The sequence below is a fragment of the Carlito syrichta genome, unplaced genomic scaffold, assembly GCF_000164805.1.
Source record: "Carlito syrichta isolate Samal-C Ts95f unplaced genomic scaffold, Tarsius_syrichta-2.0.1 Scaffold315175, whole genome shotgun sequence".
Taxonomy (NCBI): domain Eukaryota; kingdom Metazoa; phylum Chordata; class Mammalia; order Primates; family Tarsiidae; genus Carlito; species Carlito syrichta.
In genome coordinates this window covers 169,363-188,491 of record NW_007259271.1, presented here as the reverse complement: position 1 = coordinate 188,491, position 19,129 = coordinate 169,363, and the positions used below count along the sequence as shown (strand labels likewise).

The 19,129-nt window shown below is 41.3% G+C and overlaps 1 protein-coding gene across 2 annotated transcripts in view; it reads right to left on the bottom strand.

Annotated features, from left to right (window-relative positions):
• FRMPD4 (FERM and PDZ domain containing 4) overlaps positions 1–19,129 on the bottom strand; it is a 110,000-nt gene that overhangs the window by 49,978 nt on the left and 40,893 nt on the right. For both annotated transcript variants that reach the window (XM_008072441.1, XM_021706133.1), the window contains exon 3: positions 4,295–4,340. In XM_008072441.1, the coding sequence (XP_008070632.1) occupies positions 4,295–4,340 (46 nt within the window). The remainder of the gene's footprint in view (positions 1–4,294; positions 4,341–19,129) is intronic.

Here is a 19,129-nt window from a genome sequence, read left to right as displayed (position 1 = left end):
TCCGGCGATCCTTCCGCCTCAGCCTTCCGAGTAGCCAGAATTACAGGCGCGCGCTACACGCCCGGGTAATTTTTGATTTATTGCAGATATGAGGTCTCGCCAAGTTGCCCAGGCGGGTCTCGAACCCGCGGGCTCAGGCAATCCGCTCTCCTCAGCCTCCCAAAGGCGCGGGATTACAGGCTGAGCCACCGAGCCCGGCTGGAGAGGACTTTAAAGGTGACTGAAGTTTAAACATGTAAGAAAAAATAGACAATTTTTAATACATAAATTGGTTTTTGGGGAGTCTGTATCTTCTTCCCTTGAATAAAATGCATGAGTAACCCAAAACCCCCCTTCTAAAATTTCATCCTGAGGAAATACTGCTAAATACAGATAAAGAATTATACACAAAGATTTTCTTTGTAGATAATAATAGCAAAACATTAAAACAGTGTGAAGAGCTTAATGGTGGGAGTTGGTTAAGTCAATCTTGGGTCAATGTAATGCTTTGCAGCCATTTAAATGATACTTACAAAGGATTCCTGATGACATAGGAAAACGTATGATATTTAGTGAAAGAAGTAGAATAAGATTGTATGTAAAATATGATTTCAACTAAGGCTTAGAAAAAAAGACTGGAAGGAAATAGGTCAAAATGTTTACACTGGTTTTCTCTGAGGAAAAGATTTGCTGATGCATACTTTTCTGCATCTGTGTTTCCTTCTGTACTTTCATTTTGTACTTGTTTTCCTAGAAAAAAAGTAAAATTGGTGATTGTAGGAGAAGCCTTCCATAATACTTAAAAAAATAAGGCCAGTCACCTGTTAAAATTAATTCTTATCAAAGAATTTCAGAGATTCTAAGACTCTCATCCCAGGCCCCCTTGACAAGGGCCTCACTGGAGATTCATTTCTCTAGCTGGGTCATGTTCGGGTGCCCTGGGTACACGTGGAACATGGCAGGAAGGTGTAAACATTGGCTGTCTGTCATTATTGTACCTTATCATGCAGAAGAAATGCAACATAAAAAATGCTGGCCAGCAAGTTGTACAAGAAATTTAAATGGTAATTTTTATTGTCAGTAATAAAAGTAGAATTTATGGACTTTCTTTTAAGTGTGCTGGGTCATCTGTTTCTGTTTATCAATCCTAATTGCCGAGAGGACGTTTAGCAAATAAATGAGACCCACTTTTTTTTACAAAACCAATTTGCTTGTAGGAAAATCCAAACATAGGAGTATAAGTTAAAAAAAAAAAACCAGCCGGGCTCAGTGGCTCAGCCTGTAATCCCGCGCCTTTGGGAGGCTGAGGTGAGTGGATTGTCTGAGCCCGCGGGTTCGAGACCTGCCTGGGCAACTTGGCGAGATCCCATCTCTACAATAAATCAAAAATCAGCTGGGCGTGGTAGTGCGCGCCTGTAATTCCGGCTACTCGGAAGGCTGAGGCGGAAGGATCGCCGGAGCCCAGCGAGTCGAGGCTGCGGTGGCCGGGAGTGGCCACTGCACTCCAGTCTGGGCGACAGAGTGAGACTCCAACTCAAAAAAAACAAAAACAATTTCAGTCTTTTCTTCTCCCATCTGCTTTCCTCTCCACGACTAATGTAGCTATTCAAGTAACTTAGGGTTTCAGTTCCTTTATTTCAACTTCTACAATTCAGAGGAGGGAAAAGTTACTTTGGACTGGACGACTTAAGGGAAGGTTTTAGGTGAACTGTGGTTTTCAACTAGGGGCAACTTTGCTCTCAAAAGACATTGTCTGGAGGCATTGTGGTTTGTCACAACTTGGGGTGCAGGTGCTATTCGCATCTAATGGGTATAGGCCAGGGATGCTGCTAAACATTCTATAATGTAAAGGACAGTCTCTACAACAAAGAATTTTCCAGTCCAAATGTCAACAGTACCAAGGTTGAAAAACCTTGAGGTAGCATTTAAAATTTGGACTGAGAAGTGAAAGCTTAGAAAAATTTGGCTAGGCCAAGGTAGTGGGAATGGAATATGTGATGATCATTTCAGAAAGGGGGGCTGGTCAAAAGAAAGTCAAAGATGAGAATTTATCTGCGGGAGCAGAGGTGCAGTTGCTGGCCATAAGATCATGCAACATTTGCTCTCAAAAGTTATGGCTAAATGTTCCCTTTGAAAATAACACAACAGCAAGAGTCATCAAACTCCTAGAAAATTCCAGATTATCTGTTTAAAAGAAGTTCCATGATTCACTGATAGTAATAAGATTCAAATGAGTAATAAGTCACACAGACTCAAATGACAAAAAGAGTAAACAAAACCAAAAGGAATACAAACTAAAATGCAAAACTCCTCTTTTATTCTCTAAGTTGACTACATGCGGTTAAAACAGTACCTACATTGCAAAAACAACCTGGTTTGGAGTAAAATGGTTCTGAGCTTGCATTTCTAATAGGTTATAAAGCAGAGAGAAAGAATTCAGGAAAGACAATGTAAATACGAAGTTCTACCAGGAATTTATAATTGTTCAGTCAGATGCTTATTATAGACATTTACATTGGCTTTGCCAACATTTATTTTTCCACTGCAGAAAAAAAAAAAAAAGAAATGTGGGTGTATTTGTGAAAATGACAATTTGGCTAACTAAAACAATCTACAACAGCACAGCTGTACTTTATGTTGAGGACATGGAAGGAATCTCAGAATCATAATGGTAGAGTGGGGTGGAAGTGATGCAATCTCACCCTTTCCTCATACAGATGAGGAAACTGAGGTTCTGAGCTGCTATGATAGTCACCCGTTATACTTCTGGGAGCTAGATCTCAGATCTTGGCTCTCTTACATCCAGGCACCCGCTTGGTTTTCAAATCCAAACATGTATACGTAAGTTCTGTCAAAGAGATGGAGCTAAAAGTAACAGTCAATATTAAACTGAGCTTCTGATGTACATAGTTATGTCCTGGGTGGCATAAAGTGTTATCTTGGTTACTTCTATTTGTGGTCTTATAGAAATCCCGAAACCATATTATTTCCTGCTTAAAATGCCTAGCCCACAGAGCTTAGAACAAAAACCCTGGGACAGAGGAGATGAAGAGTTTGGTCAGAAGATGGAGACTGGCAAATATCGATGACTTTTAACTGACGTAGCAATGCTTCAACTCTATAGGGAAGAAAACAGAAGCTTAAGCAGGCTGGAGTCTCTGCCACTCCGTATGAAGGCCAGACTGACAGGAACTGTTTTGAGAAAAATCTAAAGAAATTTGCCTCGGTATTTTTGGTTCAACTGACAAAGTATGAAATTCACAAGCAGCAGTAAGTCTATAGAAATAGAAAGTAAATTAGTAGTTGCCTGGGACTGAGGGTGGGAATAGGGATTAATTGTAAATGGGAACAAGGGATCTTATTCGGTTGATGGAAATGTTCTCAAGCTGGCTGTGGTGATGGTTGCATACCTCAGTAAATTTTATAAAGACCATTGAATTGTACACATAAAATGTGTGAATTTAATGGTAGGCAAATTATAACACGATAAAGTTGTTTTTAAAAAATCATGGGCCGGGCTCGGTGGCTCAGCCTGTAATCCCATGCCTTTGGGAGGCTGAGGTGAGTGGATTGCCTGAGCCCGCGGGTTCGAGACCCGCCTGGGTAGCGAGACCTCATCTCTACAATAAATCAAAAAATCAGCCGGGCGTGGTAGCGCATGCCTGTAATTCTGGCTACTTGGAAGGCTGAGGCGGAAGGATCGCCGGAGCCCAGCAGGTCGAGGCTGCGGTGGCCGGGAGCGGCCACTGCACTCCAGTCTGGGCGACAGAGTGAGACTCCAACTCAAAAAAAAAAAAAAATCATGGGACCCGAAAGCAGTCAGATCACTTCCCACCCTCCTCACCAACATGGCTGAAATCAAATTCTGACAGCCATATTTCCTCTAATATCTACCCTTAAAGCAGGCTTTGCTAAAATCTCCAGTTCTCTATCAAATCATTTAGATGGAGATAAGAATAACAATTATGCTTCAACCTTCTACAATGAGATATTCTCACAAGATTTGTGATTCTTGAACAGGAAATCATAGGAAAGTCTTGAGTTTGGTATGATTTCCAGATGTGAGAGTCGCATCACACAGAATAGCTGATTGTCTTTCAAGATATTTAGGAAATGCATTATTTTTTTTCTCTCCAATGAATGGGTTTGCTAACATGGAGTATAAAGTACACAAAATCAAGATTTTTAAACCCATATTGTGAAAGCATATTCTTTTTTTCTGCTGTTAGTCATCGTCGTGGTTTTACTGGGAGTCGGCAGAGGAGACTAGAAGCCTGAGCTCATTCAGTGGCGTTTTTACTCACGGAACACTTACAGGGTAAGGCTGAATGACAGTGAGGAGTATCGATTCTTTGCAGCTTCTGTAAGAGAAGAAAACAAACATTTATAAAATGCACAGAGCCCGGACTCTAACCAGTGACAGTTTTCTTTCAAAACGAAATGTGTGATGCATTGGCAAATGTTCCTTGGTCTCCCAGGGCAGAGTAAATCACACAGCTCAGAAGTGGGCTTTCAGACCACATAAAAAACCAAAATCAAGTGTTTTCCAAGTGTAACAAACCACCCAATTGAAAGCTTCCTCATCAGTTTACTTTAGGCAATATTATCCGTGCTGCCAAACAGCAGGGCCCTAAAATAAAACTCAGTGAGGGAAAAACAGTTTTAGAAACATCAACTCAATAGGTCTTTACATTTTTCACTGCTCTCAAAATTGATTCTCCCCTTTTGATTTTCCTTTAGCCTACTTTACTTTGCTTCTAAATTTTTTTTGTAGTTTTCTGTCAGGAGAAGAGATTTTTAAAAATTCCTTCAATTCATGGAACATCATTATATTCTCAGGATCAGCATTATGAAGGAAAAATGTCATTGTAGGTTTCTTATGCAAAAAATAGCATCGCAACAAATATTGCTTTCTATACTGTGTGGTAACAGTACCTCAGACCCTGGACTGATAAATATTTTAGACAGACACCGATTGGGAAATATTGCTTGCAATAGGGAGAATTTCATAGCTAAAAGCAGAACGATGTAATATAATGGTTTATTTAATTTCCTCCAAGTAACCCAAACCTTTCAAAGGACTCAAACTCTTGAGGAAAAATCATATTATGGGTTATAATAGTTTTTCTTTCTTCCTTTCTTTGTTCTTTTTTTATCATGAGCAGGAGAAAGGTCAGTTGCCATTTTGGTGAAGAGGAGCTGACTTTTTCTACTTTAGATTGTAATTAATTGCCTGCTTTTGTGATTTATTGCCCAAATGAGTACGACAAAGGGGGGCTGTTGCAAGACTGCTCTTTTGAAGAGGCCACTGCAAATCACATCTTTAGCACTAACTGATTTGTGACTTGGCCCACTCACTCTGGCTGGGCTAGACCATGTGGTAGGGAGTAGGGTGGAGGAAGAGAGGAATCAATAGGGCAGAGAAAGACGGAATAGAACTATAACTCCAGGAAGACTCAGAACACTTAGGATGATGTTGCTGGTGAGGAGTGGAGGGTAGCATACTGCAGACAGTGGCCCATCTGCTCCCATGAGTTGCCAGTTGTCAAGGCTGGCAAAGAGTCTAATGACTGGTATAGACAAGGCAATAATGTCATTAAATGATAACCTGGTGGCCGGGCTTGGTGGCTCAGCCTGTAATCCCGCGCCTTTGGGAGGCTGAGGTGAGTGGATTGCCTGAGCCCGCCGGTTTGAGACCAGCCTGGGCAGCGAGACCTCATCTCTAAAAGAAATAAAAAATCAGCCGGGCGTGGTAGTGCATGCCTGCAATTCCGGCTACTTGGAAGGCTGAGGCGGAAGGATCGCCGGAGCCCAACAGGTCGAGGCTGCGGTGGCCGGGAGCAGCCACTGCACTCCAGTCTGGGTGACAGAGTGAGACTCCAACTCAAAAAATAAAAAAAAAAAAAGATAACCGGTGGATAAGATAAAGGACTGAGCATTGCTGGTGGGTGTGTAGACATGTGTAGTAGTTTGGGGAAACAATCTGGCTTCACTAGGTCAACTTCAGTGTCACAAACACTATGACCCAGTCAGTCCACTCTGGCTTTATATCACAAAGACATTCTAGCCTTTAAGGGAATGTGGATGAGAAAGTTTTTTTTGCAACAGAATGTGTCAAAGCAAGCTGGATGTCCATCTCTAGGATAATAGACATGAGACAAATGTGTATAAAGCAACACAAACAGAAGCAAGGCATTGCATCTTAATTTTTTTTTTTTTTTTTTTTGAGTTGGAGTCTCACTCTGTCGCCCAGACTGGAGTGCAGAGGCCGCTCCCGGCCACTGCAGCCTCAACCTGCTGGGCTCCGGCAATCCTTCCACCTCAGCCTTCCAAGTAGCTGGAACTACAGGAGCGCGCTACCACGCCCGACTAATTTTTTGATTTATTGTAGAGACGAAGTCTCACCAAGTTGCCCAGGTGGGTCTTGAACCCGTGGGCTCAGGCAATCCACTCACCTCAGCCTCCCAAGGCACGGGATTACAGGCTGAGCCACCGAGCCCAGCGCTTCTTAATTTTTATTTAAGTTTCTCTCATTCAAAGACAACAAGACACATTTAGCATAGAATAAATGTGAAATGGCCCCGTTGACCAAAGATTTTGAGTGTGGCAGCCCCATTAGAAGGATCATCTGCCCTGCCTGGCCTTTTCTGCTTGAGTCTGTTCCCAGAACCCTCAGAAGCAGGCAATGGGCCTGGGGAACTCATCTTCTGCGTCCAGCTGATCGCACCTGAGTGTTGAATTAAGTCAATCAGATTTCCTCTCTCCAGAATCGGAACTGAGAGACAGAGACTAAAAAAGTTGAGAGCCAAGTCACATTTACTCTGGCTGAGTACCAGAGTAAAGGTTACGGATGCCAGTAGTCCTCTGAAAAGTCTTGGTCTCAACATTCCTGTGGGCAGGCTGTTCACCATTTCATTAGAAATAAAATATTTGGCCGGGCTCAGTGGCTCAGCCTGTAATCCCAGCACTTTGGGAGGCTGAGGGGAGTGGATTGCCTGAGCCCATGTGTTCAAGACCAGTCCAGGCAACTTGTTGAGACCTCATCTCTACAACAAATAAAACGTAGCTAGGTGTGGTAGTGCACACCTGTAGTTCTGGCTACTTGGAAGGCTGAGGCGGAAGGACTGCTGGAGCCCAGCAGGTGAGTGTGCCACTGCCCTCCAGCCTGGGTGACAGAGTGAGACGCCAATTCAAAAAAAAGAAAAGAAAAAAGAAAGAAAGAAAACAATTAATGTACAATATCTCAGTATGATATCTATCATCATTCCGGGAAAGAGCTTTTATGGAGTAATTGCTGCTGTAACAAATTACTACAAGTTTGGTGGCTTAAAATAATGCAGATTTTCATTTCTAAAGGTTGGAAGTCTGAAATGGGCTTTTCTGGGCTAGAATTAGGGCATCAGCAGGGCTACATTCATTCTTGAGCCTTTTTCAACTTCTAGAGGCTGCCTAAATTCCTTGGCTCAGGTTTCCTTCCTTCATTTTCAAAACCAGCAGTTGCATCTTTAAATCTCTCCCTGACTTTCTCCCTCTTTCACTTATAATATTACTAATGATTCTTGGCTCCACTTGGATAATCCAAGATAATCACTCCACCTTTGAATTAATCACATCCTCAAAGTCACAGACTCTGGAGATTATGATGAGGGCATTGTTGGGATGGTGTCACTATTTTGCTATCACATACGATAGCTTTATCTGTTATCTAGTGCTGCACAACAAAATACTACAAACTTAGTGGCTTAAGACAACATCTTATCTCACAGTTTATGTGGGTCAGAAATATAAGCAATGCTTAGCTTGGTCATCTTTTTAAAGTGGTATGTCTCATGAAGCTCAAAGTGTTGGCCAGGGCTAGGATCTCATCTGAGAGCTTGATTGGGAAGGACCCACTTCCAAGCTCACTTCAATGGTTTTTGGCAGGATGAAATTCCTCTTTAGGCTGTTGGATCAAGGGCCTTAGTTCCTTGTTTGTATTTGGCTTTAAGGAATTCTCAGTTCCTTGCCAAGCAGGTCTCCCCATGTCCCCAGTATGGCAACTTGCCTCATCAAAGCCAGCAAGAAAGGAAGTCTGCTGGCTTGATGGAAGTTACGATCTTATGTAACATCATCATAGAAGTGGCATGCCATCAGTTTTACCATATTTTATTGGTTAGAAGCAAGTTACAGGTCCTACCCATACAAAAAGAGAGAAAAATACACAAAGCTATGAATATAAGGGGGCAGGGACCATTGGATTTTATCTTACATTCTGTCTGCCACATTAATAGAGACTTCTAACCTAGTATCTATATGTATCTCAAAAGTAGTTTCCACCCATGACTTCACCTTACGCAGAATTTTTTTTTCTGTCAAGAACTTCAGGAAGAAGCATTGTTCAACATACCTTATTAATCTGAAAATGGGAAACATTTTTGAAAACATATTGATTATATTTAAAGTCCTTGTATCTACAGTAATGCTCTGTAAATACCTGAACCGTAACCCAGATTGACTTTCATTTTACTATATAATGAATAAGTGAAGTTATCTGAATTGAAATAAAATATTTCAATATGCTATTTATCATAAGAACTGGGAACATGCTTTTCTTCTGTTTCTTAATCTATAATTATTTAATTCTAACCTGTCAGACAAGAAAAATTAACTCCGCAATGTTTTAGATCCTTTAGAATTCCTAACCTTAAGATCCTAGAAGGAAAAAAAAAATACACCATTTAAAAATAGCCTCAACAGAATGATTAGAATCAGGAATGTAAGATGCCACATTCAGGCAATCAGATAACTTCCTTTTAGGAAGGCCTAAAACAGCCAGGGACCTTTAAAAACTCAGTTAGAAGCACATTTAGAGAAGTAGTAGTTTATAATAAATTCCACATAAACTTTCTACTTTTGAAGAGTAATTTCAAATTGCAGTACCAGTATTTTTTAAATGGTTGAGTTCATTAAAAACACCATTTTAATCCCCAAATCACAGTGCAGGGGAAAATATAGACTAACCTACTCTAAATCACTTCTGTCAAATTTGCCTTCAATTCCTCTCTCTTCATTTCTTTAACAAAGGTCTCTTCTAATTTTACTTTTCTCAGATGGGGTCTCACTATGTTGCCCAAGCTAATTTTGAACTCCTGGCCTCAAGCGACCCTCTCAAGTAGCTGGAATTATAGGCATACACCACTGCGCCTGGCTCTTCTTATCCTTTTTAAATGGACAGTCCCCTAAAATATGTTTGGGACACCTAGCATCAGTAGTTGTAGGCCATGCTTTCTGCATCACATTTTTTTTTTTTTTTTGAGTCGGAGTCTCACTCTGTCACCCAGACTGGAGTGCAGTGGCTGCTCCCAGCCACCGCAGCCTCGACCTGCTGGGCTCCGGCGATCCTTCCACCTCAGACTTCCAAGTAGCTGGAACTACAGGCGCGCGCTACCACACCTGGCTAATTTTTGATTTATTGTAGATATGAGGTTTCACTAAGTTGCCCAGGCGGGTCTCGAACCCGCAGGCCCAGGCAATCCACTCACCTCAGCTTCCCAAATGCGTGGGATTACAGGCTGAGCCACCGAGCCCGGCTCACATTTTTTCACTGGATGTGGTTTTGTTGCAGCAAGCAAAGCTATGTGAGAAAGAAGCTCAGATTCCATTGAAGTAGAGTTTTTAGTATTAAAATCCCTTTGAACAGTGAAACTAAATCTAGTGCTTCCTATTTCTTAGAGCAGCATAGTTTAGCTTCTTTGTTTCTTTCTTCCTTCCTTTCCTCACTCTGTCACCCAGACTGGAGTACAGCGGTACAATCATGGCTCACCGCATCCTCAAACTCCTGGGCTCAGGTGTCCCTCCTGCCTCAGCCTCCTGAGCTGGGACTACAGGCACTGCCACCATGCCTGGTTAGTTTTTATTTTTATTTTTGTAGAAGTGAGGTTTACTATGTTGCCCAGGCTGGTCTCGAACACCTGGGCTCAAGTGATTCTCCCATCTCAGCCTCCCGAAATGCTGGAATTATAGGCATGAGCCACCGTGCTTGGCCAGTTTGGCATCTTTTTAAAACTGCCTTTCCCATTTTATATTTACATGATTTTAATATTTGCAATATATAATCATATTGGTATGTGCTGTTGTATAGTTCTTTCTAAGCCAACTTAAATAGATCCCTTGATCAACTCAGAGATTGATAGTAATTTAACAGAGTCATGAAGGGCATTGCAATTTCCTCAGAGATTGGGAAAACAAAACAAAATAAAAAGCAAATAACAAAAATATATAGGAAGATATTTCATGTCAAAATTCAAGAATCTTGCTTTAAAAACATTAGGTCCAAACAAGTTAATCACACAATTTTAAACTTTAAAAGTAGAAGTAATCAATCTGTGAAGGTTGAAAGATTAGGCTTTTAAAAGGCAAACAAAGAGGCGATTTAGGACTATAGGTAAAAGAATTTTCTAAACTACAAAAGGATATTTTAATGTTAACTCAGAAGTTTGATGTGCAGTGTTTTTATTTGGAAAGAAGGGCGGTAATTTGTGGTGAAAGGATGTTGAACTCTGACATTTAAGGTAAATACATACACACACAGGATTCTTTCTTTCTTTTTTTTTGAGATGGAGTCTCACTCTGTCGCCCAGACTGGAGTGCAGTGGCCGCTCCCGGCCACCGCAGCCTCGACTTGCTGGGCTCCGGCGATCCTTCCACCTCAGCCTTCCAAGTAGCTGGAACTACAGGTGCATGCTACCACACCCGGCTCATTTTTGATTTATTGTGGAGATGAGGTCTCGCCAAGTTGCCCAGGTGGGTCTTGAACCCGCGGGCTCAGGCAATCCACTCACCTCAGTCTCCCACAGGCGCGGGATTACAGGCTGAGCCACCGAGCCCGGCTACAGGATTCTTTCAATTCTTTCTGTACTTCAGAGTTCTTTAAAGAGATTTGAAAACTATTCTTTTCTGCAAACTAGTGCATCTCAGTCCCTGAACTCTCTGTTGGTGGACAGCCGCTGTTGATGGAAATAAGAACTGATTAACAGTGTTTTTCCAGGATTGAAAGTGGCGGGAAACTATGGGGGGGGGCAGGGAGGGGAAGGGAAGTGGGATTAATGGCAGTCAATATCTGTCTGGGGACGGGGGCGGGGCACACCTCATCAACAAGGGTACCTGCACAATGCATATTTGTATACCTAACCCTTAACTGTACCCCACGATTTTAAAATAAAAAATACATATTCAAAAAAACCAGTGTTTTTCCAATGACTCTTTGCTTAGAAGGGCCTCTCCTCAACTCTAGGATATTTTGTGATAAAGTCCCTTGTTTGTCCTCCATTTTCTCTTCTCATCTGAACCTAGAGATATGAAAAGAACCCTAAGATTTTTCTGATTTGATAACTAGCCATAAAGTCGTGTCAGCCTAGTCAGTTGCTGGCATAGCTGGAGGAAATAGCGTTGCCCTTCATTTTCAGAAAAGTTGCCATGGGACTACACTTGAAATTGGGGCTTAATGCTTCATCTAGTTGACCTTTGTAATACTCTGACTAGAGATTATAATTATTCACTGAATCAATTCATAACAGGTATTGAAGCCATTAGCTGGGGAGAAAGAAAATGTCCAGCAAATGACCAAGCACTCAGAAAAGGTCAACACATTATGGTTAAGTGTAATCTGTCATGGACTATATGAAGCATTTCCACTCTTCCCATTGCTGCTGAACTTGCCTCTAACCTGATACCTGCAAAGGAGAGGGATGGAATTATTTTTCATTTCCAAGTTATGTTCAGGGGATGCCATGAAAGTAAACGGGCATAATGAAGTCACCATTATTACCAGGGCAATAGTAGCATTGGTTTGGCTTCTACTAATTCTAGACAATGTCTCTCTCACTACCATTTTCACCCTTGATTGAGGGGTTAAGCTGCTGATCAAAAAAGACAGCCAGTTGGGTAGCCAAAGGGAAAGTGAAGAGAATTTAAAAAATGATCCTTATTGAGCAATATATTGAAGAGTTCACCCTGAAGAACTGGACGATTGTACTGTTTATCTTTTCCTGTCTGTCATATGAGGGATCCAAAGATGGCTCTCAATTAACCATACCTCCTAGTATTTGTACCTTTGTATAGTCTCCTCCACTTGAATCTGGACTAGTACTGTGACTCATTTTTAGCAAATGGAATATTGTAAAAGTGGCATTGCATGACTTCTGGACTTCTGTCAGAAGAATCCTTTAAGACTCACAACGTCCACGAAGGTATCTTGGAATGTTCATTCTGAAGGAAGCCAGCTATCATGCAAGAAGTCCAATAACCCTATCACCACTATGTCATGCAGAAGCAAGTCATGTGGGGAAGCAGTGTGGAAAGAGGAAGAGATGTCTAGTCAGCCCTAGCTATGTCAGTCCAAATGCAACCAACAACATATGATGTCTGGCCAATAATTATTGTATCAGTTATTATATTAAGCCATTACCTTTGTTAAGAAGCAATAGATAACTGGAACATCAACACACCATAAAAATGTTGAAAACTAGCCTGGCTCGGTGGCTCAGCCTGTAATCCTGTGCCTTGGAGGCTGAGGTGAGTGGATTGCTTGAGCCCGCACGTTCGAGACCCACCTGGGCAACTTGGCGAGACCTCATCTCTACAATAAATCAAAAACTAGCTGGCGTGGTAGCACGCGTCTGTAGTTCCAGCTACTTGGAAGGCTGAGGCGGAAGGATCGCCGGAGCCCAGCAGGTCGAGGCTGCCGTGGCTGGGAGCGGCCACTGCACTCCAGTCTGGGTAACAGAGAGACTCCAACTCAAAAAAAAAAAAAAAAGAGGTCAAATGATTTTGAAATTGAACATGCCTTTCTTATCAAGGAAGAGAAAAGGTCCAACCTAATGGCTCCCCAGTAAACTGTAATTGTGACCTGCATTAAAATAAACAAACAAAAAAGCTGTCTTATAGAAACATGTCAAAGTATAGAAAAGGACGTTCTTACTGCTGGGAGTGGGATTAGTACAATTGTAACATAATTATGGACTCGTGGAGATTGGGATGGAGAGGAAAAGAGCTAATAAACTTAGGGGAGTTGGACCCAATCGGCGTCTTGGACCAAAAATGCCTCATTACAAAGAATAATTTGGAGGGCATAATTGGTATTGCATTGCGAAGCATGTATTTAAATTTTGCAGAGAATGAATTAAAGTACATTGTAATTTTAGGTTTAGAGTTAAATAGCTCACATACAACCAATGACTTGAATATAAACCTAGGGAGAAACCAGAATTCTTTTCAAAGTCTAATTCACATTTTACTGAATGCATTTAAGGCTTAGGCTGTGATTTTCTTTGTGAAGAATATTAGGCTATTACGTTTAAAATCCGTATAATTGATACAGTGATTATCAAAATGTTAATTTTGATGAAATTATAACATTTTGAACCCTTTATTTTATTGTATTTTGTAAATGCTTGCAATAAAACTTCAGGACTGGCACTTTGAATTTAGAAACTACTGCTAAGAGAGTTGTGTTTGCATATGCATCTGTTTTCAGTTTGACCTAATTTTTTTTTATCCATTTAATTCATTTTTTCTGCTGAATGAATGTTGACTTTGGCCTTTGAACAAATAGGAATTGACTAATGGATGGAAATGGTACTCATGGTTAAGATTTATAAAAGGCAGCAGAATCTCACAAGGTAAAAGTTAAATTATTTAATACACATGTTGATACTAAATAACTCTCCCCTAATTCATTCCTTCAATTAATGTTTACTGAGTATCTATCTGAGGTCAGGCAATTGGGATACATCAGAGATACTCAATGAAGAACGACTCTACCCCACGGTGGTGGGGGGATTTGGCAACATCTGGAGACATTTATGGTTGCTACAACTAGAAGTGTTCATGGGTAGAGCCCAGGAAGGCTGCTAAACAACCTACAATGCACAGGACAATCCCCACTTCAAAGAATTATGCAGCGTAAAATGTCAACAGTACTGAGACTGAGAAACTCTGAGTTACATCGATGAACAAAACAGACAATCAAATGTCTAAGCTGGCAGAGCTCACCTTCTAGAGAGGGAAGACATTATAAAAAAATAAATAACAAATACATCATATATATGATATAGTATGTTGAAGATGTGGAGAAAGGGGGGTGACATTTTTGAGTGCTGGGGGTGGCCTGCCCTGATATTTTGAATAGGGTGGACTATATAAGTCTCATTAAGAGGTGACACCTGAGCAACAATTTGCAGGAGATATACACCGTAGTTGGCTATGCAACTGTCTGGGGGAAGAACCTTATAGATGCAGGGGGCTATGGGCGAAGTCCCTAAGGCAGAGTCTACTAGGGAAGTTTGAGAGAGAGCCAGGATTCCAGTGGGTCTGCAATGGAGTGGGGGGAATTCTAGGGAAGAAGGTCAGAGATAGGCAATTGAGAGAGTCTGGCTTTGCCTGTGAAGCAGAGGAATGACAAAACACATATTTTTAAAAAGTTCACTCTGCCCACTAAGCTGAGAAAGGACTTCAAGGAGGCAAGGTGAAAGCAAGGGTCCAGTTAGGGACTAAGGCAGCCATGTAGGCCACAGGTGGTTGTTATCAATAATCATGAAATCACTAAGGCCCTCTTAATAAACCTCAATCCTTAAGAGCATGTCTTATCGATATTGTCAGAACAAACTGACATAGTAAACCAAAAGCACAACAAATACCAAACAAACAAAAAACCTGGGTGGATGTTTTCCTTTTATACATTGCCATGGATGTACAAGAGGGATACCAAGCAAAAGCAGGTCACCAAGTTATGTGTTTCATTGATAAGTGATCCAACCATGGTTTGGAACAAATGACAGAGAATGACAGGGTGGTTATTGAGAAGAAGCCGAAGGCATCTTTTATAATGAGAAATAGAGTGCATTTTAACTGGCAGCTCCTTTATTACCATTTCTCAAGGCTTCTCAGGATCACTATTTTATTCTCATCACCTAGGACAAGACCTCTCTGGTTCATTCTGTTCTTTCCCGCCTCTATGCATGTTGACAGTCCTGGGGACAGGTCTGTATGAGAAAAGATAAACAGTGACTAGAAGTGGGCTGACCCTGAAATCAGTGACAGTATATAGCATATTTGTGGATTTGGGTCCATGGCAATCGTCTTGATGTTTGCAGAAGGAATCTTCATGCTCTGTTCCACCTTTAATGTGCGCCATTACTAGAGGGTGACTTTAAATAATCCAATTTCCACTTTTCACCATCTCAGAGGCTTTCCTGCTCTGGCTGAACCTGACCATGTGATTGGCCATAGGAAGCCCAGGACATGACTCCATCGTGAGAGGGCCACTTTCCCCTTCTACATCCTGAAACACCAGGGCCCATGTTGCCCAACCGGAAAGAATCCCTCTCTCTTTCAAGATTTATGGGTTTTCAGAAACAGTGGCAACCACAGATATGTACTGAGATAGTGTACAGGGCAGAGGGACAAAAATCTAGTGAAGTCACAGTATGCCCAGCTTGGCAGAGGTGGGTTGGAAAAGGGCTTCTGTGTCTGGAGGTTAGACCTTTAAAATTTAAGAACCTTCAGTTTGATTAAGTCTATCTGAAGGCTACAGGTCTCTTTTTGTAAGACCCAGAGGTTTTGTTAATTAATTATTCAATCCATAACACTTTTAAAGTATAATATATATACAGAAAAGTACACACATCTTGAGTGTACAGCTCCTTGAAATTTACACACTGAATATACATGTGATAGGCAGCTATTAAGATGGTCCTACTTTGTGAACCTTAGATCATGTATAATCTCCTCCCCTCCAGTGATTCTAGATTTACAGATGCCATTTCTAACAACGAAAATATGGCAGAAATGACAAGATGACATGTTCAAGGTTAGGTTAAAAAAATAAATAAACTGTGGCTTCCATATTGTGTGCCCACTTCCTATCGCACCCTTGCTCATTTGCTTTGAGGGAAACCAAATTCCATGCTGTGAGCTGTCCTTTGGAAAAGCCCACATAGCAAGAAACTGGGGGAGGCACTGGCCGATAGTCATTATGAAACTGAAGGTCTTGGTCCAACAGCCTGTGAGAAATCGAATCCTGCCAAGAAACACGTGAGTGAGCTTGGGAGTAAATTCTTCCCCAGTTGAGCCTCAGATGAGACTACAGCCCCAGACAACAACTTAGTTGCAGCCTTATAGGAGACCTTGAGCCAGAAGCACCCAACTAAGTTGCACCTAGCTTCCTGATCCACAGGAAAGATGAGATAATAAATGTTTGTAAGTTTAAGCTGCTAAGTTTTGAAGTAATTAGTTACGTATTAGTTAGAAAATTATAAGCAGAGTCTAGATAAAGAAGCAGAATATTACCAATATCCCAGAAGCCCCCAGTACTCCCTTTTTGATATATATCCAAGGATAGCCATTGTTCTAATTTCTTTTTTTTAATAATTAATCAGTATTTTTTATTATGGTTTTGTGGGGTACAGTTAAGGGTTAGGTGTACAATTACGTTTCATTCAGGCACCCTGTTGATAAGAGGTGTTTTCCCAGCCCCAGACAGATATTTGCTACTGTTAATCCCATCCCCCCCCATAGTTTCCCAGTGCCGTCAGTCATTTTCTTATAGTATTACATTGGATGTTCAAGGTCCATTATATGAGTGAGAACATGTGATATTCTGATCTTTGTTTCTGTGAGAGGTCACTCAGTATTATAGACTCTAGTTCCATCCAGGTTGCTGCGAAATTCATGATTTTGTTCTTTTTTATGGCTGTGTAGTATTCCATCGTGTATATGTACCATATTTTTTTAATCCAGTCCTCTTTTGATGGGCAGCATGGTTGTTTCCAGGTTCTTGCTAATAATAGGACCTCATTTGGAACATTATATAAATGTAATTGCTAAGTATGACGCTTTTTTTTTCTTCTTTCACTCAGAATTGTTTTTGAGATTCATCCAAATTGTCACGTGCATTTGTAGATCATTTATTCTCATATGTAGTAGTCATTGTTTGAATGTATGACAATTTATTTATCAATTCTACCGCTGATGCATATTTGAGTACCTTCCAACTTGGGGTTGTTAAATAACGATGCTGCTACTAATAGTCGTGCATATATCTTTTGGTATATATGCATTTCTGTTCAGAGTGAAATTGCTAGGTCATGGGGTATGCATGTGTCCAGTCAATGACCCTGTTTTATTTGGCTATATCATTCTTGCCAATCTCTAATTCTATGAACTCAAAGAGCTTTCCTTTACCTTATTCCCTTACTCTTCTTAGTGTCTGATTGAGTTCCTTCTATTTTGCTGGCTACCAGAACAAGTTGAGTCTATCAATACATGCTGTCATCTAAACACATATTCTTGACTACATGTGGAGATTAATGCTATTAAGACTGAAAGACAGTCGGGCTCCGTGGCTCAGCCTGTAATCCCGCGCCTTTGGGAGGCTGAGGAGAGTGGATTGCCTGAGCCTGCGTGTTCGAGACCCGCCTGGGCAGGTGAGACCTCATCTCTACAATAAATCAAAAAATTAGCCGGGTGTGGTAGCGTGCGCCTGTAATTCCGGCTACTCGGAAGGCTGAGGCGGAAGGATCGCCGGAGCCCAGCAGGTCGAGGCTGCGGTGGCCGGGAGCGGCCACTGCACTCCAGTCTGGGCGACAGAGTGAGACCCCCAACTCAAAAAAAAAAACAAAACTGAAAGACATTATGTTGAATAAGAGATCAATTTATGTTTCACAAGAGAAGGGTTGGAAAAGAATTTCTTACAGTTATGTGAAAACTAGTTAAAGCTTTGTCAGCTGAATGAGGAGTGCTGAGAAGATGTAAGTATGCCACATTCAACTTACTTGAACTAAGTAGCACAAATTGTATGAAAAGTGTTGAGAGCCCCAAAGTCCTGGTAGGCAATTAGTAACAGTCTATGCTCATCATAAAGAGTTGAGAAAAGAAAGAGGTAATTCACATCCACTCATTTCTTCCTGGCTGCTTTGACATGCTTCCAGTATGAAAGCTTTCTTTCCATTGTCTTTTTGCCTGTCTATATCTTCAAATATCAAAATTACAAATAGTATTCTGGTTGGCTCAAAATAGTCAAATAAGCCTCTAGACTTGTGGCTATTTAAATTTACTAAATAAAATAAAATAAAATCCAGTTCCTCAGTTGCACTAGCCACATTTTAAGTGAGAAAGTTTTGAAAACAGTGAGGATAGTTTCACAATATTGTTAATATAATTAATGCCACTGAATTATACATTTAAAATTGTTAAAATGGCAAATTTTATGTTCTATATATTTTACCACTATGAAAAAAAATTCTCAGTAAGTCACTGAGATTTGTGGTTATTTGTTATGAAGCAATAGCTGATTGATACAGCCCTAACAAAGAGAAGAATGGCAATTTCAAGTAACACTGTTAATGAGTAAGAGAAGATGGGGAAATGTGAAATTCAATGTCTGGTCTGCTGACTGAAATCTGTCCATGTTAAAAATAAACTAAGTAGGCTGGGCTCGGTGGCTCAGCCTGTAATCCTAGCACTTTGGGAGGCCGAGGTGAGTGGATTGCCTGAGCCCGCGGGTTCGAGACCCGCCTGGGCAACTTGGTGAGACCTCATCTCTACAATAAATCACAAATTAGCCGGTCGTGGTAGTGCGCGCCTATAGTTCCAGCTACTTGGAAGGCTGAGGTGGAAGGATCGCTGGAGCCCAGCAGGCCGAGGCTGCAGTGGCTGGGAGCGGCCACTGCACTCCCATCTGAGTGACAGAGTGAGACTCCAACTCAAAAAATAAATAAATAAATGAATAAATGAAGTAGTGAACCAGGCGTGGTGCCTCAGGATTGTTGAGACCAGGGGATAGAGACCAGCCTGGGCAATTTGGTGAGACTTTCTTTCTACAATAAATTAAAAAATTAGCTGGGCATGGTGGCATGTGCCTTTGGTTCCAGCTACTTGGAAGGCAGAGTGGAAGGATCACCTGAGCCCAGCAGGTTGAAGCTATTGTAGCCGTGAGTGTGTCACTGCACTCTAGCCTGGGTGACAGTGAGACTCCAACTCAAAAAACTAACAAACAAACAAAAAACTAAGTAGTGGGCCAAGAAACTAATTCTCAGGGTGATTAAAGAGCCATTTGTAAATGGCTCACACCATTTCGGGGGTCATTCCCATGGGAGGCCCTGTTGTCATGGGA